The sequence below is a fragment of the Pezoporus wallicus genome, unplaced genomic scaffold (assembly GCF_028554395.1).
Source record: "Pezoporus wallicus isolate ANWC-B61680 ecotype Strahan unplaced genomic scaffold, APGP_CSIRO_Pwel_v1 contig_1278, whole genome shotgun sequence".
Classification (NCBI taxonomy): Eukaryota; Metazoa; Chordata; class Aves; order Psittaciformes; family Psittacidae; genus Pezoporus; species Pezoporus wallicus.
The window spans coordinates 478,190-505,549 of NW_026640895.1; the positions used below are offsets into that span (position 1 = coordinate 478,190).

Genomic DNA, 27,360 nt, shown 5'->3' on the forward strand with positions numbered 1-27,360 from the left:
TCACCAAAACATAGGTTGCTGCACACCAAATAGTAAATGGGTACCAGCAAGTGAGTATGCCATTTGTGGAGCTAAGGGGTATGATATTTTCTCTGGGAATAACCATTTGTTTGAAACTAAAGGCTCTGTCTAATAAGGAGGTATAAAAGAAGACTGAAAATCTGTAGCAGATAGAGAGACCTGGGAGTGGAAACAGCAGCACTGAAAAGCTGGTCTGACACTGCCTGCAGTCACCCACCAATATGGCAGCCTCTGCCTGGGCCATACAGTAAAGTCTCTCTCTCAGATGCCTAGAGTAGGCTCTGTTTAACTCTCTTGTTGAACTCACTGTATTTCTTTTAAACATAAGAAACGTATTTATGTTGTCATAATATTAATAATACTTCTACATTCATTTTTCCCATTAAATGAGAAGTTAACTATGAGCTTTGTCGTAACAAAACACATTAGGTGATTCAGGTTTAAGAAACAGTGGAATTTGCTGTATGGTGTGTGCATGAAGTGAAGACCTCTTCAACCCTGAATAAAAAATTAAGCACATGAAAAGAAGGTGGAATCCAAGACCTGTGGGCACAGTGGACCTACACTGTCAGTTCCTTGAGGCTCAGGTATTTTGGACAAGACTTACAGAGGCACTTTGGGCATCCCTATCAGACACATGTCCATGCTTTAAGCCACATGGAAGTGAGCCAGCTCCTAAATGGAATCTATTTAACTAAGCCTGTTCAGTGCCATGTGTGTACTGAGAACTTGGTGATAACATGCTGTTTGTCACGGTTGAGAAGTATTTTCTTAGTAAAGATTGTGTTACTAGTGTGGACAAATAAGGCAACCATGCTCACAGAAAGGGGTAAGTATGGATATACAGATCTCAGTACTGTCCTGCCTGGATTCAGCAGTGCAGGACATGTGTCCTGCTTTCAACTAGGACCATGGGCATACTGGAAGACAAAGCATGGCAAGCACCAGTTCTGATGTCGCTTATGCTCTAATTGATGACTTGAAGAGAAGATACTCATGTGAAATCTCAGTGCTGGTGGGATGGCAAAGCAGTGTTTCACACATTACTGCAGTGTTGAACATGGAAGTGCTCCCCAGCAGAGTCAGCTCAAGTACTGAACTGTGCATCATAATAAAATGATATAAAAGGTTTGTTAAAGTGATTAACAGAAGTTACTTCTTTGAGCAGAAATGAACAATTTCTGTTCACACAGCCAATCTGTCATGCCCATATCTACAACCCCAGGATACAGTGCAGGTTCCACAAATTGTTTAAAAGAGTCAAGGTGATACAAGTTCCCCAGCTTATTCTAAAGCCATGATTATTTTTACTCCACCAAGCAATAAAGTTGTTTTTTTTTTGGCTATGAAACACAACACACTATTGACTAAATTTAAAGAAATATTTCTCAAGTCAGAAATTGAACCTCCAAATCTATTCTGATGTACTATCTTGTGCTGGTGATCCCAAATCAGGAATAATGGGGGCTGCACATTCCTACATTTCCTGACAGCCAGTGGCATACCTCTAAAAAATCTGAAAACTAAGTCTTGCAGCATCAGTGGGGGTTCAAAATATTTTGCATTTGAATGGAAAATAGGGGTATCTCTTTAATGCTTTTTTGTTGTTGTTTGTGATACAACTCGAAGAGTTTCTCCACTCATTCTGGGTAAGCTTAGTACTTCATTCCACTAGTTAGGAATGAACAAACCCACTGATTCACTGTGACACTAATTAAGACCCAAGATGATTTGGAAATTATTCAGGTTATGGGTTATTGCAGTTGTAGTCTGGAATAAAATTTTCCCTTTGTGCCCAAGAAAGCTTAATAGATTTTCTTGGTTTATATGCCCAAGCTATATTTAAACACAAATTTTAATTTGATTTGACTTTCTGTACAATTGAAGGAAAAATGTGACAAAGTATTTCAGGGAAGGACAGAATTCCTAATTTCAGGGGCACCAGAGAGGCAGCAAATGTACTCCTTGGGCAACATGCATGAATGGGCACAGGAAGCCTGGTTGACTATGTCTGGAGCTGATTGAAAGTATTTTCTGGGAGAAAAACTAAACAAAATTAAAAAACCTTTAACACTGCACAGTTTATAGTTGAAAAGCATGATTTCCCTCCAAGAAAAGCAGAAATTGGAGTTCAAAAGATTCCTGCTTGTAGACCAAAAGCTTTTTTACATGACACTTTTTACTGTGGATATTGGAATTAATGACTTAGAAAACACAACTGCTTGGCACAATGCCATATTTTCTTCCTTTATCAAGATAATAAAAACATTGTTGCACAAAACTGATGAGAAAGAAAAATGAAACCAACAGGAGAAGTCTACATCAACTGGGTATTATTACCAAAGGAACTGAGAAACTTGGTAAGAAATGCTTTCTGCATAAATTAGAATTATATTATGATGCTTAGTATCACACTTTGAAGCATATGTTATAAATAAAAGCCTGAGGAAAAAACGAAAAAGAAAAACAACACTTTGTAAAGTGGTTAAATGATCTTCTGGGAAAGCCGGCCTCTGGAGCTGATACGGCACAAATTCAGTATGAAAATTAAGCCTGAGAAGTATTGCTGTGTACTAAAGAACAATCTTTATAAATCTCAGCTGCCACTCCCAGTACCTAATATAAAAAAAATCCTGAATCTCTGCAATTGCAAATACTATTCTTACTAACAAAACCCCAAAATAAATTAAAAATAAATAAAAAATAATTCTAACTTAAAAACAAATTCTTTAAATTAGAATGAATAAAAGCTTTCACATTATATATTCCTGGATCACAGATTCAAGTAAGAAAGAATTATGATTAACAATTACTGATATTTGTAAAGAAGATTTCTTTCTAGCTAGGTTAAAGTGGAAATTTCCACCCTATTTCTCCACTCACCTTTTACCAACAGAACATAAAACATCCTGTATGTTCTTTGGCCAGAAAAATCCTTTAAGAAGGCAACTTGGCCTCAGTGGCACAATAAACAGGACTTGGCTGGGACATGGACAGGAAAGTCTAATTACCACAGGACCTGAGCAACTGTTAGTGACTTAACTAATGGAGTTTTAGGACAAACTAGGTGCTGCTCCAACACTTTGCACTGCAAGATTTTCATCAAGGGTTTATCTCTAGCAGAATACAGTACTGTATAGGGTTATATCTCCACTGAGATCAAGAGAAGGATAGGATTCAGAATGCTCAGCTATACGGTCTCTCTCTCACGCACAGTATCCATTGTATGTTTTCTTTGTTCTCCATTCTCACAGTTCCTTCAAGTATCATATACTCATTTCTCAGACGGTCTCTCTTCATCGCTGTTTTCATGTATGGCCCCAGTTTCACATTCTGTTCCCAAATCTTTTGTATTCTATAATACCATTTTTCCACTTTCACTTTCTGTCTCACACTTTGCCACACCAGCTTTGCGTTATCAGATGCGTCCCACGTTCCATAAACTCCACAATTCATAAAGTCCTCTAGGGAAGGTACCTTATCATAAAAGGCCTAATGACGTGTATACACTTTAAAAATAACATACAGAAAACCTGAACACCTGTTAATATCTACACTGACAAAGCAGAAACAATTGTCAAAGGCAAATGGTCTTTTCTCATTCTGAGCTGAGAAAGGTAAACAATTTTCTGTCAAGTCTAATAGTGAAAAAACAATTTTACTACTTTGACTGTAGTACAATGAAATCCTGCAAACCTTTGTTAGCTGCCATAGCTTGAAGGAAACATACCCATAAGCACAGCAGCAATCGCCATCATTACTTAAATTTGGGTTTAATAGTTAAGAGAGGTTAACATATAAAAACATGGGTCAAGAAGGGGACAAAACAACCAAATCTTACCTTCAGTAATATTGACATGAGCCTTAATTAAGTCTGTTGGCATCAGTGGGGTTTATTGCAGATTTCCAATAGCATACCTGAAGTGTATATTTAGGATAACCCATGCAGTGTAACCTGACTTTTACAAATTTAATGAAGGCAGAGACACAGTTTCTGCACAAAAAGTCAGCTAAAGACCAAGCTTCCAAATCATAATTCTACTATAACTACTTTCTAGTAGCCTTTTCAACTATGGTGATGAATGACCAGAGTCTGCAATCTCCTTATTCTGTCAGACAGAATTGAGTACATTGGAGGAAGAATCAGAAGAGTCGTTAAGCGTAAAAGACATCCTATTTTCGAATATCTCAAGGGAACAAAGCAGTCCAGATTTTACAGGGTAGGAGTGAATAAGCAATGAAACAAAACTGACCAATGCCACAATTAAAAAGCAAAAAATTAAAAATATTAACACTATAGCTCCTGATATAGTGAGATGTATTAATGAACTGAGATGACAGTACAGTTTGCTGCAACACAGACTCAGATCCAAAAGGCTAATAATGTAGACAGCAAATTTATTCACTTGATTTCCTGAATACAGTTATAATCTTAAATAGGTTTAATTAGACTTTACATTTTATTCACAAACTGAAATCAAATAATGAAATTATTTCAAGCCTTTACAAAGGCTAAGCACTGAACAGCCTTTCTATTTAAAACAAATTAAACCATAAACTTTTACTTCTGTCCTGCCTTCCTAAGAAATGTACTGTTAATCAGAAAAAGTGTGTGAAGTAATAGGATTTAACTCGGTCATGCTTGTAAACAAGTTGGAAAAATGCAGTGATGAACTCAAAATGCTGGTGAAGCTGTGCTATTGGTTTAAATCAGTGACTGATGCTTTCAACTATGTCAGGGCAAAAATGAGCTAAAGCAGCTACTAGATGCCAGTAACAACTATTTATGTGGAAGTTGCTGTAACATAAAATCTATATAGTTAAGGAGATTATCAAGTTCAAATGGTCTAAGACAAATCTGTATGGTAAGAACTAGTGAAAATGAAGCAGCACAACACCAATGAACATACTGCAGTAATGAACATTGGTAAAATAAAAGCTTTTTACAAAGATTGAGGAAAATTCACTACATATCATCTTAAGGATGTAAGGTAAGAAGTTAAAAAAATGACAAAAAAAAGAAAACCTACAGACTGCTGGATTGTGGATGGACGATTAGGACTAGCAGAGTCTGGTGAAGAGGGAAATTATAAAAGATGGAGCCTCAAAGTGAAATGTTGAATTATAGAGAATTATGGAAACAAGGCAATGTTAAAAAGGGGTGGGTGTTTGAATTCTATTCTATGACTCTAAACAGGACAAAGAAAGGGATTGTGCAGTGCTCAGAAGAGAAACATTTAAAAGGAAAGAAAAAAAAGTGAGAAAAATACAAGGTGAGATGTACGGATAGAAACTAAAAACTAGGGGATGCAGAAAATCTGCAGGCAAGATGTGAAACTAGGAAGGTGTGCAGCAGAAGAACAGACTGAGAAACAGGAAGAGCTCTGTTAAAAAGAAAGAAGCTTGGATTGTTTTGTTGTGTCTTGTTTTAGAAGTTGGATCATATTAAGAAAGTGTATGGAATGAAAGTAAACAGACTATTCAGTGCAGTATTTCAGAGATGCACGTAACAGCATTGTGCCAGCGCACTGGCCACAATACACTGAGAAAGCAGCATCTTGCCTTATAGTGCAAAGCAGATATAAAAATCCAACACGAAGTCATCATACTCTGATTACTCTGCAGCTGTCTGAAACTTGATTTAGCGATTCTCCAGCTCTTTAAGACTGAGTAACACGAAGTTAACTATCAAAGGAATATTTTTTAAATAGAAATATTAATTTATATCTCAAAATGATGCACTAATGGAGGTTGTAAGTGCCTCTACTAATATGAAATGAAATTATTTCAGGTTTGATAATTCCTCCGAAAACTAGTTTCAATAGGGGTATGCATAGTAAATTGTGAGGTGCCAAACCTTCATTACCTGTTTAAGAAAAAAGCCACTGGACTTTTTCCATATCTTTCCTCAATGGACAGTGTGGGTATGTATACAAGAAAAAGTCAGAATTGTTCTGAGCTGATTTTAAGGGTATCAGGAATGACACAATTTTTTTTTGTTAAGTTAAAACTATAACAGCAGAAGTTGAGCCATAGGCCAAAATTACTACATCCCTAAACAAGAACCGCCCATGTGCACTTGCAGCCCAGAAAGCTAACCGTATGCTGGGCTGCATCCAAAGATGCATGACCAGCAGGTCAAGGGAGGTGATTCTTTCCCTCTGCTCTGCTCTTGTGAAATCCTACCCTGCAATGCTGCCCTCAGCTCTGGGGCCACAACACAACAGGGATATGGACCTGCCTGAGCAAATCCAGAGGAGGTCCATGAAGATGATCAGAGAGGGTTGAAGACAGGCTGAGAGAGATGGGCTTGTCCGGCCTGGAGAGGAGAAGGCTCTGGGGACACCTCAGGGCAGCCTTCCATTACCTAAAGGGGGCCTATAATAAATCTGAAGATGGACTTTTTATAAGGGCATGTAGTGACAGGACAAGGGGTAACGGCTTTACACTGAAAGAGGACAGATGTAGCTTAGACATTAGGAAGAAATTCTCCACTATGAGGATGGTGAGGAACTGGCACATGGTGCCCAGAGAAGCTGTGGCTGCCCAACCCTGGAAGTGTTCAAGTCCAAGTTGGATGGGGCTTTGAGCAATCTGGTCTAGTGGGAGGTGTCTCTGCCCATGGCATGGGGGTTGGAACCATATGATCTTTAAGGTCCCTTCCAACTGTCATTCTATGGTTATATTTCTATGATTCTATGAACTTGTCTCAACATTGCTATTGAGACCACCACCATTAACTCTGCTCTAGGAAGTCTACTTCATAGAGACTTCTACCCCATGAAATTTACTTCACTGGTATTTCGCTACCCTGTTACCTCATCACTGATATACTTTTGTTGTTTTTAAGGCACTCCAGGCTTGCAGCGAGGAGGGGTATGCAATCATTCCAAGTCTGTAATTATATACATATTGCTAGCACAATGCAACAAAAATGCAATGAAAGTCTGTGATTCTTCAGTAGATATTCAAGAACTTATACTGACCAGACCACTTTCTAAATCTAAAGATGATGGCCTACATATTTGATGATCATTTTCTAAGAACTGCCAATCGCATAAATATGAATATTATCAGTTTCTTGCCTTTTTCTTTCTTGATCATTCATAGTATAGTCAGGGACTTCTAGAGGTAGCAGCATTTTTAAGCCACTAAATTTCCCATCAAACAAAAATTACACTGCTGAAATATACGTTTTGTTTTGGTTTTTTTTTTTAAAATCACTAGCATTATGCAAACCCATGTCACAATGAACAGACTTAATCTTGGACGTCTCCTGAAAGAACTGGAAAGACTTTTTAAACAGCAGAATACTTAATTATTTTTTCCCTCCTTACAGGTTTAAGATCACAGGCCTACCTCTTTTAACTTGATTTATTTCTCTTTTAATTGATAAATTCTGCCTTCAAATCCATTTAGATACATATAATAAGCTTCACTATATTATAACATTCTTTCATTATAATATAGAATTCGAAGTGTCCCTCTCAGACATATCCAAAGACAGCAAAACATGAGCAACGGGATTTCAAAAACATGGGAACAAAATTTGGCAAAGTAATATTTTCTTTCAGGTGGAAATTAAAATTACTGCTCAGGTTACCAACCTCAGTTTTCCTTTTAAAGGGTCACCTAATGTAATAAAATTTGTAAGAGTGGAGAGTTCAATAATATAAAAAACTATTTATTGCAAAGTCAACAATTATGATGTGGAACTCCATGCTATATGTGGGTACAGAAGACAAGAACATAGCTGGGATTCAAAACCAACTTGCACAGTAACATAGGTAAAGGAGATTTTTATAAAAACAATATTCAAAATATTGATTTTTCTGGTAGCATGAAAATAAATGCAGCTGTCAACAAACTAAAATGCTAGGCAGACTGTGTATTTTCATTGTAGAAATATTGACTTAAAACTTGAAAGAGAAGAAGTTATTACCAAATGCTAAGACCAATGTATTAAACTTATGAAAGTACAGAGAGCGAATTTCAGAAACGCAGTCATGTAAAATCCCAGGGTTAAAAAAAAACTTAAAAGGATAATTAAATACTAATTTATTACTGTTTTCAAAGCAACTATCATAGCATAAAAAAGCATTTAGTATTTGGTTTACGTTGCTTTTTTCACCATAAACTGAAGACTGAGAAAATACTTAAAATTATGCAAACCACCAAATTGGTCAAAATCCCATTTGTGGTTTCACATCTGACATCTTTATTTCAAAAGGCTATAACATTTTTCTTTGTTTAGGGTCACTGACTACTATAGGGTTAGAATTTTTTGCCTAATTATTGTATTTTTTACTTCAAAAAAGGAATCGAACATTACTGTTTAACTGTATGTCATCTCTGCTCCTTAAAATACTCAGTCCTTTCCTACAGTACCATGTAGATTTTTTTTTCCATATTTTTACTACGTATTTATTTAAGGTAGCATAATGTATTGTGCAATTTGATGAGCTTAATTATTTAAATTTTATACTTTTTGTTTTCTGTTTAGCCTCTTAAATTCTCTTCTTATGTTAATTTTCTTTCAGGGAACCAAATTTCATGAGTCATTTACATGAAGGGGAACTTGGAAGGACTTTTTAAGCCCAGATGTCTGACTTACAAATTAACAAATAAATTTATCTGTAATTACATCTTTTCTTTCCCTTCTTCCCTTCCCTACCCCCCCCCCCCCCCCCCCCCCCACTACACAACTCTTTTTCCAAACAAAATTCTGTGAAAATATTGAGTCTTCTGTCAAATGGACTTATTTCTGAGTTAAACATTTTGTTCCAAATAACTTTAAGTAATAATTCAGAATGGCTGCCCAATTGCTGTTCCTGGCTTTTCCTGACCATGTACTTTATTGAATATTTTTTGAATATTGATATTTTTATTGAATTACATCATATATAATGCTAATTAAAATATAATATCTTCAGTGTTGAGACAGGTAGTTCTACTCGGTAGCGTCAGATATCTATACAGCTATATTCTTCTACAAGGCAAAATGAAAAAATGCAAGTGATGTTACATAAAATCTTGTCAGAACTGCTCTATGAGCCTCAGAGCTGGAACAAACATAAGCTGATAAGCAAATTTTTCAAGGCAATCATTTCTTATCTGTGTTATCAAAGCCCATGGTATGCAGCTGAAATAAATAAGGAAGGATTCAGCCACTGGGATTGCTTTTTTCTTCACCTAGCAGCTAGTATTTAAATGCATTCCCGTATAAATACTGTCTTAGTATCCAGTTTCTTCAGGTTTGGAGTAGCCAAAGATAAGCTGTTCATAACCGTAAATTAAAACACCTTACAGTTTAACTTGTAGGACTGAAGTAATTATGACCTTGAATACAGTTTCCTAGATCTTATGCCTCATATGCAAGCCCTTTCAGAGTTACTAAAGGCAAATTTTATTTTCATCACCTAAATTTATAGTTGATTATATTCTGGCAATCATTAATACCTGACTGTCAACAAAATCTGTCTTCGTCCCAGGAAGTAGAACAATGGTAAGGCAGAGCTGCTAAGAAAACAAATCCTCTGAGTGAAAACCAAATGCCTCCCGTTTCTTTAGCACTTGATAAAAGAGACACAGTCCCCTGGGCTGATCACCTTGGCCAGTTTTCATAAGTTAAGTTTCTAAAACATTCAAGATTTTGGAAAGCTTTTGGAGAAAAAAAAAAAAAGGAGATATAATAAAGATTATTATATCCCTCTTCCATTCCTTTGACAGTGAAATATTGAGGTTCCAACAATGCATGTGGACATTTGTTTAAACACTCTTATCACTCAGATTGCAGATAAAAAAAAAAATTAACAGAGGATTTTCAAAATTCTCCTTGAGAACATAAAAACTGAAATGATTCCCTCCCCCTTCCCCATTAGGATTTGGCAAATGAAACTGAATAAGCAGATATATTGATAAGGTTATTGACTGACCAAAACCTTAATTAATGCATGGTTACTGCTATATTTGCTTTGTAGAGTTAGTATAACAGCAATAATAATTTACTTTAGGTAACACATTGGCATATATAGAGAGACCTGATGCATTCAGTGCTATATGTGATCCTGTGTTAATTTTAGTGCATTTTCATAATTTAGTACTGAGAATACATATCAGAAAAGGACTGTCATTATAGGAATTTACTGGAAGTAACACTTCTTTATAGTACTATGCAAAGATACTGGAGGTAAAATTATACCAGATTTTAGGATTTAATTAGTTTAAATTCAAAGGTCTCCTTACCTTCTATTGCTGAGAGTAGAACACGAGAGTGGTCATACGCAATTACATTCGCATATCTATTCTTTGGTTTGTTTACTTCCAGGTTAGAGTGTTCCCATGTGAACTACTGCCCAGGATCAATGGACTTCAAAAGAGAAAGAGAAGAAAAGCTAGGACTACATGTATTTATAATCATTACAAACCATATGCTCCCATAGTTTATAGAGTCACAGAATCAGGGTCAGAAGGGAACTCTGTAGATCATCCAGTCCAACCCCACTGTCAAGGCAGGGCAACTTACAGCACATTACCCAGGAACGCATCCAGGTGGGTTTTGAATGTCTCCAGACAGGGAGACTCCACAAAGCCCACCAGGCAGAATGTTCCAGTGCTCAGCCACCCTTAATGTAATGCAGTTCTTCCTTACTTACAGTTTAGTCTGGAAATATTTTGCTTTTGAAAGAAAACTATGACTTCAGGACATGGTAATATATTAGAATGCAGTATATAAAGCATTTTGTATTTATGCACCCAAAATTTCCACAAGGAATTTAAACCATAAGCTTTTCAAATCCAAGGCTTTCCCTTCAGAAAGGCAAGGGTATTCTATCCATCTTTTTATCTTTTCACTTAGTCTGGGTTCTCGCATAAAAGAGGATGAACAAAAAATGTCAGAAATCTCCAAAACACTGGGATGAAGAGGAATAAATGTTTTTGTCTTTCTCTATTACTAAGCACACAAGTTCAAATAATTCAGTGGCCTGTTTACTAAATAAACTCTAAATATTTCTGAAGAAGTTTTCCAGAAGAAAAATAACATTATATCTGTTCTTTCATTTTGATGTCAGGCCGACATATGACACCAGTGTTGCTCAGGGAATGAAGTGCATATCACCAAGAGACAACATAAAGAGACTTGATTTTTATATCCTTGAGTCATAAATAGGAAAGAAATTCAGGCATATTTGAAATTTTAATGATCTCTTATTTATACACACAACTATACAGTCCTAGAAGCACTTTTTATTCCCTGCTTCCTTCATGTTCCAGGATGGAATTACTTAAGCTTGTCCCACCCTCTGTCATCCTTCATCAATAGGAAGATTACAGGCTCTATTGCTTACTTTTATACCTCTATGCTTGAAGTATACATACAGCTGTGTGAATATAAAAAATGCAACAGATGATATCTGCTTATACTGGCTATAGTAGCACCTGTAGGAAAGGTCATCTCACACTGAAAAGTCACAGTTAATCATGTAATGTTTTACTTTTCCTTGCGGCAACATTACAGTTCTCAAAATTATTCCATCAATACTTATGTACAAGCGTTGTTTGCAGCTCCCTGTGCTAGGTTGCTGTAAATAATTAAAAAAAACCCTAATGACACAGATGAATATAGATGGGCCACTTCACCACGACTATGTTCACTTTCCACGAATAGACCAGGAAAAAAGCACAAGTGCGAAGACCCATACTGTCACTAACGCATCAAGCCATCATTTTTACATCGCTTGTTCTGACTCCTCCCAGCCTTAAAACAGCTGCGAGTCCATTTTATGTTAATGGAAATGAAATATGACCTGTAATCTATTAGTGTAGATATTATCAGACAATGAACATGTGCAAAATTAGTGTGATCTGTTGGGATTTATCCCACAGCTTAATAATCACTATTTGGCCAGTCAGAAAACTGTTTTGTTCACATGCACAGAATCACAGAATAGCTAGGGTTGGACAAAACCTTAAGATCATCTAGTTCCAACCCCCCTGCCATGGGCAAGGGCACCTCAGACTAAAACATGCCACTGAAGGCTCTGTCCAACCTGAACTTGAACACTGCCAGGGATGGAGCATTCACAACTTCCCTGGGCAATCCATTCCCTTACAGTAAAGAACTTTCTCCTTATATCCAATCTAAACTTCCCCTCTTTAAGTTTTAACTCATTACCCCTTGTCCTATCACTACAGTCCCTAATGAAGAGTCCCCCCCCAGCTCCCCTATAGGCCCCCTTCAGATACTGGAAGGCTCCTAGGAGGTCTCCATGCAGCCTTCTCTTCTCCAGACTGAACAGCCCCAACTTTCTCAGCCTATCTTTATACAAGAGGTGTTCCAGCCCCCTGATCATCCTCGTGGTCCTCCTCTGGACTTGTTCCAACAGTTCCATGTCCTTTTTATGTTGAGGACACCAGAACTGCACACAATACTCCAAGTGAGGTCTCAAGAGAGCAGAGTAGAGAGGCAGGATCACCTCCTTCAACCTGCTGGTCACGCTTCTTTTGATGTAGCCCAGGATATCCATCTTTATATATCTTACACAGTTTACTTAGTAAGCTTCAGAGCATGACTCTTCTAAAATAACAAAAAAAAAAAGAAAAAAAAGAAAAGAAGAAAAATCATTTTATCTGTCTGCCTGAGAGAGAGGTCTTAGAATACCCCACCATTTGTTTAGGCAACCAAGTCACAGTACCTTATTCTATCCACTAATATCGTAGACTAAATCAACCTCTATAACAGTTAACAGCTAATTTTCCTGACTTTTATTTTCACTGTAACCCTCTGGAGCTAGGTCTGGCTAAGTTCCCCTGCATAAAATAGGTCAGATCTGCTGAGCAGAGGAGTGCGATGGTTCAGGTTCCGGCTCACTCTTTGGATGCTACTTTACCTACAGTACTTGAGACAGTGTGGCAGCTCCTCCCTCAAGAGGAAATGAAATGGAACTTTTTAGAGGAGTGAGGAAGAAATAAACTGCTTGGGAGGCCACAAAAATTTTACTTGTGGTTTGGATATGATTCAATTGAGTTGTATCGCTATGTGTGTTACTAACAGTTCAGAAGATGTTCTTGAATGGTTAGAAGGTCTGAATGATTCTGATTTTTTTTTTTCATTTCTACACAATTTTTGTGCCAAAAATAGATTTAAAAGAACCTAGCCCAATATTTGGGTTTACAGACCTAGCAATTTGTGAGACAATGCTTAACATATATTAATATGCTAATAGTATTAATACCTTACTATTATTAAGCTAGTATCTTAACAGACTAGTTATTAAGAGTTTTAAAAAACTGTTGATGGCTTTTTTTCAGCCTTGTTGTGTTTTGTCTACATACATAGGAACAACAAGCTATCACCCACTTGGTATTCTGCCACTTGCAAAGCAGACATCACTTCTGTGCTGTATTTAAGTATAAACATAGCAACCTGATCCTTCCAATATTAGGACTTGGTCCTTCTCCAACCAAAACATTACTTTTCCTGACTCAACAGTGACATTCCTCTTTATCAATAAAGCAAGTCTCTGTAAAATCTTCATTCCATTTTCTTACAATTTAGCTGCATCATGCTAATGTTTTCCCATCCTCTGAGATATATGGCAGGTGAGCACTGCTTCATTAAAACACAAAAATATATACTGTTATCTTTACTGCTAAGTGCTATTTATTTCATCTAAGGTGAGCAGAAATAATGTGACCATATTTCCATCAGCCCTGAGGAGAGTCATATATGGTATATGTAAGATCTGTAAACATACCTCCTTATAAGCTGACCAGTAATTCATCTACATCATACGACTTGAAAAGCAATCAAACTTTCATGATGACTTTCTCAGTAAGAATCTCCCCTTTTTTCCTTTTTGAGTGAATGTAGGTGAATAAGGTAACTTAGGTCAGCGATGACATAGGCAGAATTTTTTTCTGAGAGGCATATATGCAATGCTAGGTAATGAATAGTCTACTGCTCCAGAATGAAGCAACGCTGCTCTGCACTGTTCTAGATATCTCACTGAATAATACATTCTGCTTGATCTTTTAGGTGTTAATCTAAAGTGCTCAAATATTTTGGAAATTATTTCACAATATACATGTTACATACGCTTTCTTTTCACATTTGACAAGCAAACAAAAAAATAAAAGAAGAAATTGTCTGGCTAACATGTTGCTAGTTTTTAGTCTGGACTGCAAGACTTGGGCTTTACCCTATCAAAACCAAACCAAACCAAACCAACCAACCAATCAACCAAAAATAAACCCCAAACAACAAAACCCTACATAAATTATCTACTTGTAATTACGACTACTTGCAAACATAAAGTTCAATGTGTATTTTTGCATATGCATTTGAATTTATAAAATTACGGTCTAAGTATTCTTTCTCAAAATGGGTAAGATTCTTATCTATTGTGAGAAAGAGCTTCAGCTCTGTATTGTACCTATTTTCAATGTGAACTTATAATTATTAAGATACATCTAAATCTTAGCTTCAGCTGTTCTGTATTGTTCTTCTTTTCAGTCCTTACTATTGAGGCGATGTAAAGCTGCTTTTGAATACCAAGAAAAAAAAAATAAATCAAACAGCAGCTTTCTCTGTCAGTTATCTGTAGAAGTAGATGAGGATACGTTCATAACAGTAGAATACTGCATTCCCCATTCACTTCTTTGTATGACGTATGGCCAGATGGTGTAATTCAGTGATTAATATTTAGGCCTGCCTGAAGACATAATTAACATAAATTATGTCAAAACCAGGCAAATGGACTGAACTTTAATCTTTCCTGGTTTTCTCATCAATCTGAAGCACTCTGTGGCCTTATTATCTTCCCACAAAGCACTGTTTTGTCAAAAGAAAGTTAATCTATATTTCCTCAGACTTAATAGCCACACTAGAACAAAGAGTAGAGTGGTATTGGCAGACACATCTCAGAAGTGCGAAAGACCAATAACTCATGAATAACAAGTCTGTACTAACAGTTTTAAAGAGTGCTTTAATGGTTTAATGGATGGCACTTTAATAGGATTTCTAGTATATTCATTCTGAAAGCTTGCCTTCAATAAAGCTGTTATTAACAAAGAACTGGATTTGTTCATAGCATAACTGTGCAGTATGGGTGCTTTGTGCAAAAGAAATAAATATATCTATAATACTGTTATTACCCACCCATGCTTTGACTAATCTTTCAGCTATTGTGTCCTACATTGTTGGCTGCTGAAAAAGTCTGATCTGTTACTGGGAAGAGATTTGAGCAATATTTACTAGTACAGTGCCCCATCCATAAGGTAATACTTCGACTATGAATCATGGTAACTCAAATGCGTTTTCAGAAGAATTTCAAACAATCCCCCTTCAGTGAACTCTGTACCTTCTCACTGTGAAGCTTTCCTTTAAAGTACTTTAACAAGAGGCAAATGTTCCGGGCTGTGATCCTGAGTCTTCTGGGAATATAACCTGGCATAGTACGAAGGAAGGGAAGAGTATGACAAAATGTGACCTTTCTTAACATATGTTTGCCTGTCCTGGAACAGTGGTCCGCTAATGGTCAGCAAAGTAAGAGCCAGCAGGTTTGAGTCTTTGTGTGTCACAGGCATTGTGAGTTACTATGTAGATTTCACACTCCCAGAAGGGGAAGGGAGCATGTCTATTAAAGAATTTCCCAGCTGTTTGAGGCTCAAATTAAATCATCAAAAAGTACTGAGTCCCAGAGAAACCTAACATGAGGTACAGAAAGAAGAATGAAAAAGACAGATTTGAGAGCATGTCAATACAAACAGATTCTGCACAACAGGAGAAAGTAGTCAGCTACCCATAAGAATGATCAATTTGAACCTCTTTTACCAATGTCAGTGATTGTGAGGAGAATCTCGTATCATAGCTGATGCATCTATAATAGGATGCTATTGTATTATGCAAGAAACCTGCTAAAAGAATGAGGTTTACATACTGCATTACCAAAACACGAATGTTAGATGCATGAATATTAATACATGACCATGGTAACTTATCAGCTGGAGTTTTCTTATTAAGGCAGAGTTTTTTACATTAAACTTTAAAGGCTGTCATCTTCAAGAGATGGGGACAAACCCATATTATTTGCATACTTAAATCTTTGGAACTAAAATATAAGTTCATATCCTGGTCCTAAAGAAAGTTAAAAGCTCACAGGTGAGACATTTCCTGTTGACTTTTGAAGGAAAGTGACTCAACTGCTCAAAAGTAGCTAGAAAGCTACTAAGGCTTTTGCTAAACGCCTCTCAAGACCAAAGGTATTTCCTCTACAGTATCAAGCTAATATTCCAATGACTAAATAAGATTCTGTAAAACCTGGTTCCAATGAAATCAAACAAGCTATATATGCATATAACTAAAGCATACTTTAGGAGGAAAAAAACCCATTATTTGAAAACATTTTTGAAGGACAGTCTCTATTACATAAAAAGCTTTAGAAAACCTAAGTTTTAAAGAATAAATCTTACTGGTTTATATTTCTTCGCCTTCAGTCTTAAATGTAATCTATTTATTCCCTATCAGCAACTAAAATCCTTTGTCCATGATATAACAAGCTGTGGTGGAAATAATACTGTGTAGGAAACAGAGGATTACGTTGAGCTTCAGGTAGGAAATAAATAATAACACTTGAGTAATAAAAAATCTTGCTTATTTTAAATATTTTGCAATTAAAGCATCCTATTTTTTTTTTTTGTTTGTTTAATATAGTACATGAAAAACAGCAGCTCTTAAACTGCAAATTTTGTAATTGTCTCATGTAGGACACTGATGTTAATTTAAAGTTTCAAGATATTTTTAAAGCACTGTAAACATTTTCTTTTTAGCAGACAAGTAAAGGACTTAAATTCTTCACTGATTCCTCCATTGTCCCCCATAACTCCAAAAATATTACAAATGAATCTTTCTAAAAAGTGCCCATAAAACTCATGTTTACCTATAATGACCTACTACTCTGTCCTTGAATAATTTTTCTTGTTATAAGAAGTGGACAACTTTTCTCTTCTTACACATATCATGGTTTTCAGTTGGGCAAAATAAAACTAACATATTTTTTATAGTGTTTGACTATTTAAACTGTCTTTGTGGAATACCTTGGCAAAACAGCATTAGGTATCAGACCTAAACCTAGCATTCAATTATGTCAACCCAGCTTTCTTTTATCTGAATATTCTTTTAATTATATAAACATAAATGAATGCAGTTAACCCAAGGAAGCATTCACAGCACAAAGGAAAAAGATAATACACTATTATAAATCTTAACTAGTGCCACTTCAGACTCCTGCATTATGTCTTTAAAGTTCTCTATCATAATTGTCCTGCTGGTTCTGATATTACTCTGGGTGGAACTAAGCACCAAACAACCTAGGTGAATGCAACAGCATATGTGTTATTAATAAGAAGACAAACAACTTTTCATCCTTCACTGACTACATTAATTGTTTCTCAATAAATGGAGCACATCCTATGAACATAAAGCTACAGAATACACATAAATGATGTCTGTACTATTAGAAAAAGGAAGCTATTGTAAAGATAAAGAAAACAAATTTTTGCTGAGAAGAAATTGATTTTTGCATATGAGTCACTATTATCTGTAATGATACGGCATTTAAGTGCAGCTGTTTCCTTGGTGCAGATTCATTCAGTAGGTTATCTGTTCTTCATGGACTTTTAAAGTGGTTTATATCAATAGTAAGTTTTATGCACTTCTACTATATAAAATTTATCGTATTTTAGTGTCCAGTGTTTACCTTCTCACAGCTTGAGATACAAAAAACACATAAATGTACTATATTCATTAAATTGTATTCTCATCACAAACTCTACCCACTGATCCTGAAAAGCTACAATAATACTTGTACAGCAGTATGGCACAGAGTTGAAATGCATCCTCATCTTTTCCAATATTCAGTGTTCAAGCAAAAGACCGGCTGTAATTTCCCAAAAGAAGTCTAATGAGGAAAAGCATTAAAATTACATATAACTTCTCATAATATTAGTTAATCGGTGCACATACACACACACATACAGAGTAAATCATTAGGTAAGATATAGACACTGGTGATGTAATTTTTGTGTTGCAGTGACTGGTTCTCAGATAATAAATGTGAAAATATTTTAAAAAAGGAATCTGCTTTGGAGGAATAGGTTTTCTGTTCTACGTTATAGGAGGAAATGACCTTATAAATGCATCCCATGTGTTGCATGAAGTTGGCAGAACATGAATGCTCTGTTTCAGTCTATTTCCATGACCACTTTTTATTGTTAATTCTGAAGCTTGAGTTAAGAAGGAAATATAATATACAGGTCAATTTCTTATGAATATGGTTTTATGTCTGAAATAAAAAAATAAAATACTTTCTGAAGACTTACAGATGTAGGAGGAACACCAATTGACAACATTGAAACTTAGAAAACATTACACAGCTGGAAGACAGCCTACACTGGAGAATACACCCCTTTTACTGCATCACAGTAATGAAGGAGTTGTATAGTTTAGTTAGTTTAGTTTTGTTTTTTTTTTTTTTTTTCCTGAGTTTATACTATGCATATTGTTGCTTACTTTTTGCAATACCTACTCTCCCAATTTGACTTCTTATGCTAGGCATTCCTTTCAGAACCAGAGTGCAAATAGATGCAGTTTGGATTTACTATTTCTTTAATGGAAATTTCAGATTCTTTCTCAACTAAATTTCACAAAGCACAAAAAAAGAAACATAGTAATAACAGTAATAATAAAAGAAACCCCCAACACACATACACAGAAAAACCTGTTAGGGAACCTTTGTGCTAGAAGAATGGAGAACAGTGGGCTGAGTTTGGGATTATCTGAAGGAAGTAAACCTGTCTTCTCTCATGGTCCAGGTCTACAAAGATGTTTTCCTTCATCTTCTCTAAGAAAATGCAAGACAGTTAGGGGAACTGGCACCATTAGAAAATTATGCCAGAGGGTATAAATCAGGAGAGGGGTCAGCATGTAGATTTGTATTTTCTTCTTTTGGAAGTATTGAACAGATGGGGAAGTTTCTGTCTGTCTGAAGAGAAAGCAAGACAGGCAAGGAAGTGATACTCTTCTAAAAAGAGAAAAACAAACCTGTATGCAATTTTGATCAGAAATTCTGATCAAAAGGCCGTGGATGGAACAGGATCAAGGATGGAACAGGCACAAGTATTCAAATACTTCTGAAGAGCTTGAAAAGGTTCCATGTAATATGAAAAGATGTGTTTGAGTTGTGAAACAAGTAATTCTTTTCAAGTGGTAACTAATGCGGGGTGTGCTAAAAAATAAATTTCTATTGAAATGCAGCTAACCTCCTGAAGAAATTCTACAGGTTGGAGAAGTCAGCTTTCATGAAGAAACTGTGTAAATATATATATATTTTATTTTATGGTATCACAAAGTTGTCATAACAGTTGCTGTATACTATCCATTTATTTTTGAAGAATTTCATCCATACAGTGTAAGAAATTCTATAAAGAGTAAAATACAATAATTGAATGTGAGGAGGAAAGGACATTATATATTGAAAAAATAATCAGTGGTAACTGAGAAAGAGGGTTTGTTTCTCCAAATGGGAATTAACTGGAGGACTTCACTATCAATAAAGGTCTGTGGTTTCCTGCTGCATGCTACATCTTTAACTCTTGACGATGAAAAATATCTCTTTTTTCCTTCTGTATCCCCAGTTTAAATGTTATCTGAAGTGATCGTAGTTCAACTGTAACCATCTGTACTCATTTGCGTCTCAGAATCAAACAGTTGCTTTTAAAGAGCATTAGTGAGGACTGCTCCTGAAAGAGAAAGTCCCAATCCCTGGCCATAAAAGACCCCACCAACTCACTTGTGGTGGCACTAGTGCTCATGCAGAAATGTGGTGAGCTAGTTCAGGGAACTGATCCAACTGGAAACAGCAAAGAAAAATAAAACAATTAGTTTTCAGCTGAATCTATTTCCTGAGATAATCCTTGAACAGCTGCACATGTTCTAGTGCCAGGACTGGCACAAGAGAGAAAACAGGAATGCACAGCCAAGACAGGGAGATGACTTACAGTGATCATCAAACTACAGCCTTAGTCCACTGCCTAGACTAGACCATGAAATCAAATAGCAATGCTTTTCACTAATTCTGTTTCAAAACGGATGAATCTTGCACTAGATGGAAATGAAGTCTCGTCTCCAAAGCTGGAATTTCAAAGATAAATGTTGAATACCACTGGGAAAAGCAATGTGAATGAAGCTTCATGTTGATCTACAGTTGTTATATAAAACAAACACAAAAAAAACCAAATGTGAAAGCTGCTATTTTTAGGCAGACTGGTAAACAAGTCTGGAGGGACAGATACCTACAATTTAAGAACTTAATGTACCTTCAAAATGTGGGCTATAAACAGTTAAGATTATGTTCTCAAGATGATTTTAATGATTTAAATACTACCAAAAATTTAAGATAATTGCAGTGTAAGACGAACCATACCATCTCCACATTCTCTAAAAAAATGTGCTTTTACTCCATCATTCTAACAAAGTCTTTGGAAGTTTTAAGCAACGATTAGTGGCACAGCAGAATATAAAGAAAATACTGTCAGTGATCCCTCTGGGAGCTATTAATCCTTGGGTCTCTGACATGATCACCCACAGATATCCTAAATAAGCATTTTTTTTTTAATGGTTCAGTGTATACTTTACCTACAAATTTTTGACATAGACAATATGGGCATTAAAAAAACCCCTATAATTTACTGTGTTTAATGGATGGCTATCTAAGTCTCTTTAGCCACAAATTACTGACATAAGAGGCTCTTATGGCTCCACGGTACCAATACCTATCTGTGGATGTATAGTCCTGCAGACAAGGTGGATGATTACTCTTAAATTCTTCCACTCTTCTACAGATGTGGTATTATTGACAGAAGGAAAACAGAATGTCTTACAACTGGTATAATAGGGCAACCAGGCAACTGCAAATGGTTTTAATGCGCACAAAATTAACACAGTGGACTGTAACTACTTTGGAGCTCATACTGTATGTGTCCTGTCAAGACTACACAGGAGATTTTAAATATAATGGAAGATCTTTTAACTGCAAAGTAGATGGATGTTTGTGTATATTATGGAGAGTAAGTGCTGTATCATTCACATACAACTTCAGGCATGTGCCCATGAAATCTGCCTGGCACATGTCATTGTAAAAAGAGAACATACTGTTACAAGCAAAGAAACCACCCTATCAGTGTAGTAATTTTACACAGAAAAAAAATTTTATCATTGTTTTAATATCATACAAAACTGGCACCTCCACAGTAGGTGCGTATCAGAGAGATGTCTAGGGAAACAGAAAACATGGCATTTTAAATAATTTAAATAATGAGAAAGTGGGGGAAATTACCTCATACTCCTGTGAGAACTTCAAATTGTCATTTGCTTTCAACCTTTCAATGTGATCTGCAAGTTCCAAGATGGGTATTGGGGGATGACTGGCCATACCTGTTGAACAAGAAAGAGGAAAATAATTTAAAGGAAACTACAGTGATGGCATCACTGTAAAATTTAGAAAATGTAGTAGTTAGAATGGCTAGAAATGTGTAAGTAGTAAAGATGTCGTATGTGAGAGAAGCAGGCAAATAGTTTGGTTACTCAAAGCAGGACATGCTCTGGATAGATGAGCTCTGAAGCCAAATCAAAAGAAGTCACCAAGCATACTCCCAAAGCTAACATTCCTAGTGTAGAGGAAAGAGTTACTGTGATGTGAGTCAATGAGGTTAGCTAGGCATGGAAAAATGAGACAGTTAGACCTAATGTTGACCTCTGCTTTGAGTAATGACTCTTAATGTCATTTCAAACTCCTTCTCCTGCACTGCATGAAATGGAAACTCCACTGAATTAGATGAGGAAAGGTGAGCTGAGAAACAGACACTGAAAGAGCCCTAAAGGGGAAAGAATAGTGTTTTGACAGAAAACAAAGTGACTTATGCATAATCAAGAAAAACGAACTTGAAGAATGAAGGTTACCAAGGTAACCGGAGACACCTGAACCTGCAAAGGAAATGGCAAAAAACAAAGAAACCTCAAACCAACATGAAATTAATTTAATAAAATAAATTATAAAGAATGAAATGGATAAGGATTAATAGTAATGCATCAAGGTCTAGAAGACTATGTATTCTAAATAAGAAATACTCAAATATTTTATGAAACTTCGAAGTGACTAACATGCAACTATGAATGACTAGAATAACATGCACCATTGCTTTCAGACAACAGTCACTGAAGACAACATTGGACATCAGACAATTAGAACTTCAAAAATGTTTTCACTAGTAGCAGATTGTAGAGGCAGGGGTTGTACAGTTTGGCTGGACACACATACTGACTGCACTAGTACCTTTAAATATGCTTAATCTGAAACCCCATTTATCAACCCCCAAAAGTACCTACAATCTACTTCAGGTGTAAACATCTTTGTCCACTGATGAAGATACTGAGTGAAAAAGAAGAATTGGGAATTGGAGATGGAGATAGAGATAGGTGTGGAAGCGAGTACAGGGACAGCAAGGCAAAAGAAAGACAGATGTGGGGTCAACTAGAACAATCTGCCAGCTGAAGATTTGCCAAGCAAAAATTTGGGACGCTTGTTTCACACTATTAGTCTTCAACACCCTTCTCCAAAATGCTTACTTTCTTCTCTTCATGCTTTACACTATCACACCTAAAATGAAACTGAGTTTTCAATTACTTGTGGAAGAACTCAGAGCTGGCTAGAAAATATCAAGCTAGTGAACCCCAGGATCTCTTGAAATTACAAAGGGAAAACAGTGATGACTCAAGGGGGCTCAAGCTGGAAGCCATGTTGCACAATGCAGTTTGCTTTGTCACCGTGAATTTCAAGAGCATGCCTAAGACAGTGAACTTTCATTTCCTGTAAATGTAGCTGAAATTGACTAAAATGACTATGTGGTTACAACACAGTCATGCTATAGTATGTTTTTATTTATTTATTTATTTTTAATTCTCGTTTTCTTTTTGATTTTTTGACATTTCAGGCATCATACTAGAGTACAAAATAATGTCTAGTAGCACTGTCCTTAATTCTTCTAACTGTACACTTACACATTTATATGTTACCTTCATAGCACATCTGTGATGGTAAGACATTATTTACAGTAGATACTAAAGCACACTGTCAATCAACTAAGAAAGGAAAATATTCAGATATAATGGAAAAATTTATTATAAATTTCAATTAACAAGTTAGTCCATGAGTACTAATTTATCGGAATCCGTTCTGGTTGTCTCCCATTTTCTTAGAAATTTCACTTAATAGAACTTGGCTATTCTCAAAATGAGTGTGGGTGACAGTCATTTAATAATTACACTTGTCCAGATCAAGCACCCCTATGGAAAATATGTGAGCGAGAAGGCACAAGAGAACTCTAGACTTATCCGGAAATGGAGGTGGACTGATGTACATCTAAAGCAGTGCTTGAACAAAGAAAATAATAGAGACAAAGATGTTTAGACCTTTTCGAGCGAATCGTGGGAGAGAGTTATTATCATATAAGGACTGAGTGGTAGTTTGGCTAGAGAGGGAGGACACAGAGCCAATCAGGGAGGCGTAGGGGACTGAATTACTGCTCAAAGCTGTAAAAAGCAAAAGCCAATTGGAAATGGGAAACAAATTAGTAACAGCAGTAGACCATCATAACCAGTCAATCTTGCACATTCAGACACTTCAGACATTCACAAAACAGCATCTGGACTCAACTAAGAAGATGTCTAAAGGTCCAGTTACCCTACTGTAGACATAAAGGACATAAAACCAGAAAGAATGAGACTTGCTCATCACATGATGAACCTGTCTAAATTACCAGCATCATGAACACAAATCTCAATAATTAGCTTACTTTTAAGGAACAGTTTTTAAAGATGTTTAAGGAACAGTTTTTAAAGATGCTGAACATCCATTTCTTTTTAAACAATTTCTTTCTTTTATATACTCCTCTATATGCCACTTGACATTCCTAAGGGAAGATTTCACATTTAACACTTTGTGCAAAATGAAACTTGACATAAAACTTTCTTTTCTGAGGAAAAAAAAGGAACTACTTACAACTTCAGAAACTGGCAATTTTTGACTGCCCTTTTCACAACTCATTTTGGGCATTTACAATTGGACATTTATTAACTTTCTTAAAAAAATTTTTTGTAGTTAACTTGTGAAGTAATTGCATGTGGTATGTTTCCATCTTTCAAATATATAAAATGTACTCTACTGAGACAATAAAAGTAGCTATTTCTTAAAAGAAGTGCTAAAGGACTTTATGTAATCAGACTATGAATCATAACAAGCATCAGAACAGATTACAAATGAACATTTCAAGATCTCATTGTCTCATGCAAAAGCATGAGGCTTCTACTGAGCTTAACATGAGTTGCACGCGAACGTCAGGTGTAGAAATTTAAAAAAAAAATAATCCCCAAAGTACAGCTAAGCGCACTTCTTTTTGTGGCGACAAATAAGAAAATATACTTATTTGCTAACACATCTCCACATCAATCAACATGTTATGAAAACACAAAAAAATTAAGGACAAAATACAGCTAAATTACAACGGATTCTGTGACATGCTAGAAAGTCAAAAGAAACACCATGCTGAAAACATGCTTTCAAACTTTGAAATTAGAAAATAAATAGATAAAACCTCTTAAAAACTCAAACAGCAAAAAAAACCTCAACAAACCAACAAAACCATATCCCCTACCCCATTTTCCTTCCCCTTCCCCCCATCTCCTACCCAAAACAGCACATGCAAAACATGGCTGAAATTGTATGCATAAGAAGCTTTTATTTCAGGTTTGGTAGAAGATTGCCAATGTGATTGAGCTTATGCAGCCTAGTAGTGAACCCTCCACATGAATAAAATGAGAATGTATGGTTTAACTGCAGATTAGAATTATCTTCCTGTTAATCTGTGGTAAATACATGACTAAGGAACACAGAATACCATATGTGCTACAATTTCAAGGAAAAACTGACAGAGCAATATCAGAATTCATCTACGTACTAATGGATATTAAAACTGTTATGTATTCTCCTTTACCACATTGAAACAAGCGGGTGTTAGGCCTTGTCATCAGTGCGTTAAATTAGGATTTTTTTTGTTGTCAGGGTTTTATAATAAGAGCTTTAAATCATTTAAAAAACACACATTTCTTTACAAATTTGGACCTGTAGGTTGACATGCCAACAATAAACAAGAAGGGAGTTAGAAGTAGCTGCTAGCACACAGACTACAATCTAGATGAACTGAAAATGTGGTACCTTATTTTAATAGAAATTTTCTTATTAAATAAATCGTATTTCAGGTCCACATCTAATTACCACTCTTTGATTTTAAAAAACCTGATTTATTACATCTTAATTTTTATTTAGTAACACAAAATACCTTCCTACACACCAATCTGTGTTAAGATGTTTTTTCCTTACAGGAAAAGGAAGGAATCAGTGACAGTGTTTACCAAAGAGATAGAATTACATACATGTTAAAATTTGGACATGGAGACTGGAAAAAAATAGCTATGACCCTGATTCAAGAGGAATTTGGCATCCATAAAAATTTGACAAGGATGCTTTTACCATATTTCACAAAAAAATACTGTTGCTTTAGAATTTCTTTTTCATACAGCTACAGTAAAGCCAGAGAGTGATCTTACATCTTGTGTACAAAGCTAAATTTACAAGATTAGCTCTAGAGGAATGTCATTCTGCAACACCTATTCTAAAACAGTTAAGAATGTGTAATATTGCAAAATTAAGTCACTTTTATTCCAGAAGAATTGATGTTCTTGAAAAGCAGATGAATTATTCTGGAATGAAAGCGAATTTTGTTCTGTAACAAAGACTTAGCTTCACAAAGCAGCCCAAAAGGCTCTGTAGCATCACAACAGAAGACTCAGCTCTGAGTGAGGTGTGAAAGCCATCTATTCTGAGAAAAGGAGAAACCTGGTTTTCAGACCGTGGTCTAAAATTGTGAAGTATAATAACATGTTGCAAAACTACTGGCTAAAATGCAGGAAAAAACCTACAAAATTACTCTTGTGAGGAGCAGAACTTTCAACTCCATCTCCCAGCTAAGCAGTTTTTGATTGACTCTGGGTTTGAAAACAATTAGGATATCAGCAAATGTTATTTGCACTCTGGAACCTATACTTTTTCTGGCTGCCTAAATCCTTCGTGTGAGTGAAGTTCACATCAAGAGAGGTATGTAGGATTGCTCACTGTAAAAACGCTATTCCAGTCTGGTTTTGTCATGGAGACAAACCGCAGTAGTTCCTTCAGCATTGTCACAATTCTCCTTGACAGAATTGTGTGGATAAACTAAGGGAAGAAATTTCCTCCTACCTTGCAAAGCAGATGACTGAATCTAGACATGACTTTTTCCAATTTTGTTACATGCACTGGTTTCGTCTGGACCTGTTTTACCCTTTTCCTGCCTCATCTTAGAAGTAAGTTATGGGAACTTCCTTAGAAATTCACAGAGTGTTCTGTGAGCATTTACTAGTCTAATAAAAAACAGAGTCTTTAACTCAGATCTGTAATAATTTGATTTATTTTTCTTGTATTTCAAAACATCTTATTTAGTTTGTAAGAGATAATGAGGTAATTGCTTAATTGGCACCTGACTGCACAAATTGCTAATGAGTATGACGTATTCTATACTTAAATGAGGACAAAAACCCAGTCACATTTGAGGCATGACTCAATTTAGTTCTTTGAGTGATTGGCAGATTGAAGTCTTTGCCTGAGCCTTGGGTCTCTCTTAAACCCCTCAAACCACTTAACATCAGTTATTTTCCTCTGTGCAAAACTGGGTCTCTTCATTTCAGGAAACCTTTTATGAGGGCTTAATTATTACCTCTTCCCTACCTGGCACGGAGACTTCTAGCGTTTGTGCACCAGGTTAATGATTTTAATCCTGTTTTTATAAGAAACTTGCAGAATGGGAAGAATGTGACTGGCTTTTCCTCAACTACTCACTCCAGTTCCAGAAGAATAACAGACTTATAAATGAAATCCTGTAGGCTACTGAGAGATTGGGTATTTTCATGTTTACTCAAAGAAAACCTGGCACATCTCTGACACACACACAGTCATATGGGCTTATCTAACAAATATACATTTTTGGATTGCACATATGAACATTGGATCCTATTCTCAGATGTAGAACAGTGGGCTATTACAAATGTAAAGACAATATGTCAATTTTGTCGATGGAGCTACTCCATCCAGTGAGAAAAAAAGCTAGAAATGAATTTTATCTTTTCTGGACAAA

General features: G+C 35.9%; 1 protein-coding gene across 1 annotated transcript in view; it reads right to left on the reverse strand.

Annotated features, from left to right (window-relative positions):
• Positions 1–27,360, reverse strand: part of PTPRD (protein tyrosine phosphatase receptor type D) — a 218,202-nt gene that overhangs the window by 51,954 nt on the left and 138,888 nt on the right. Inside the window, 3 exon segments of the mRNA XM_057421164.1 lie at positions 10,267–10,390; positions 21,417–21,514; positions 23,549–23,668. Coding sequence (XP_057277147.1) covers positions 10,267–10,390; positions 21,417–21,514; positions 23,549–23,668 — 342 coding nt within the window.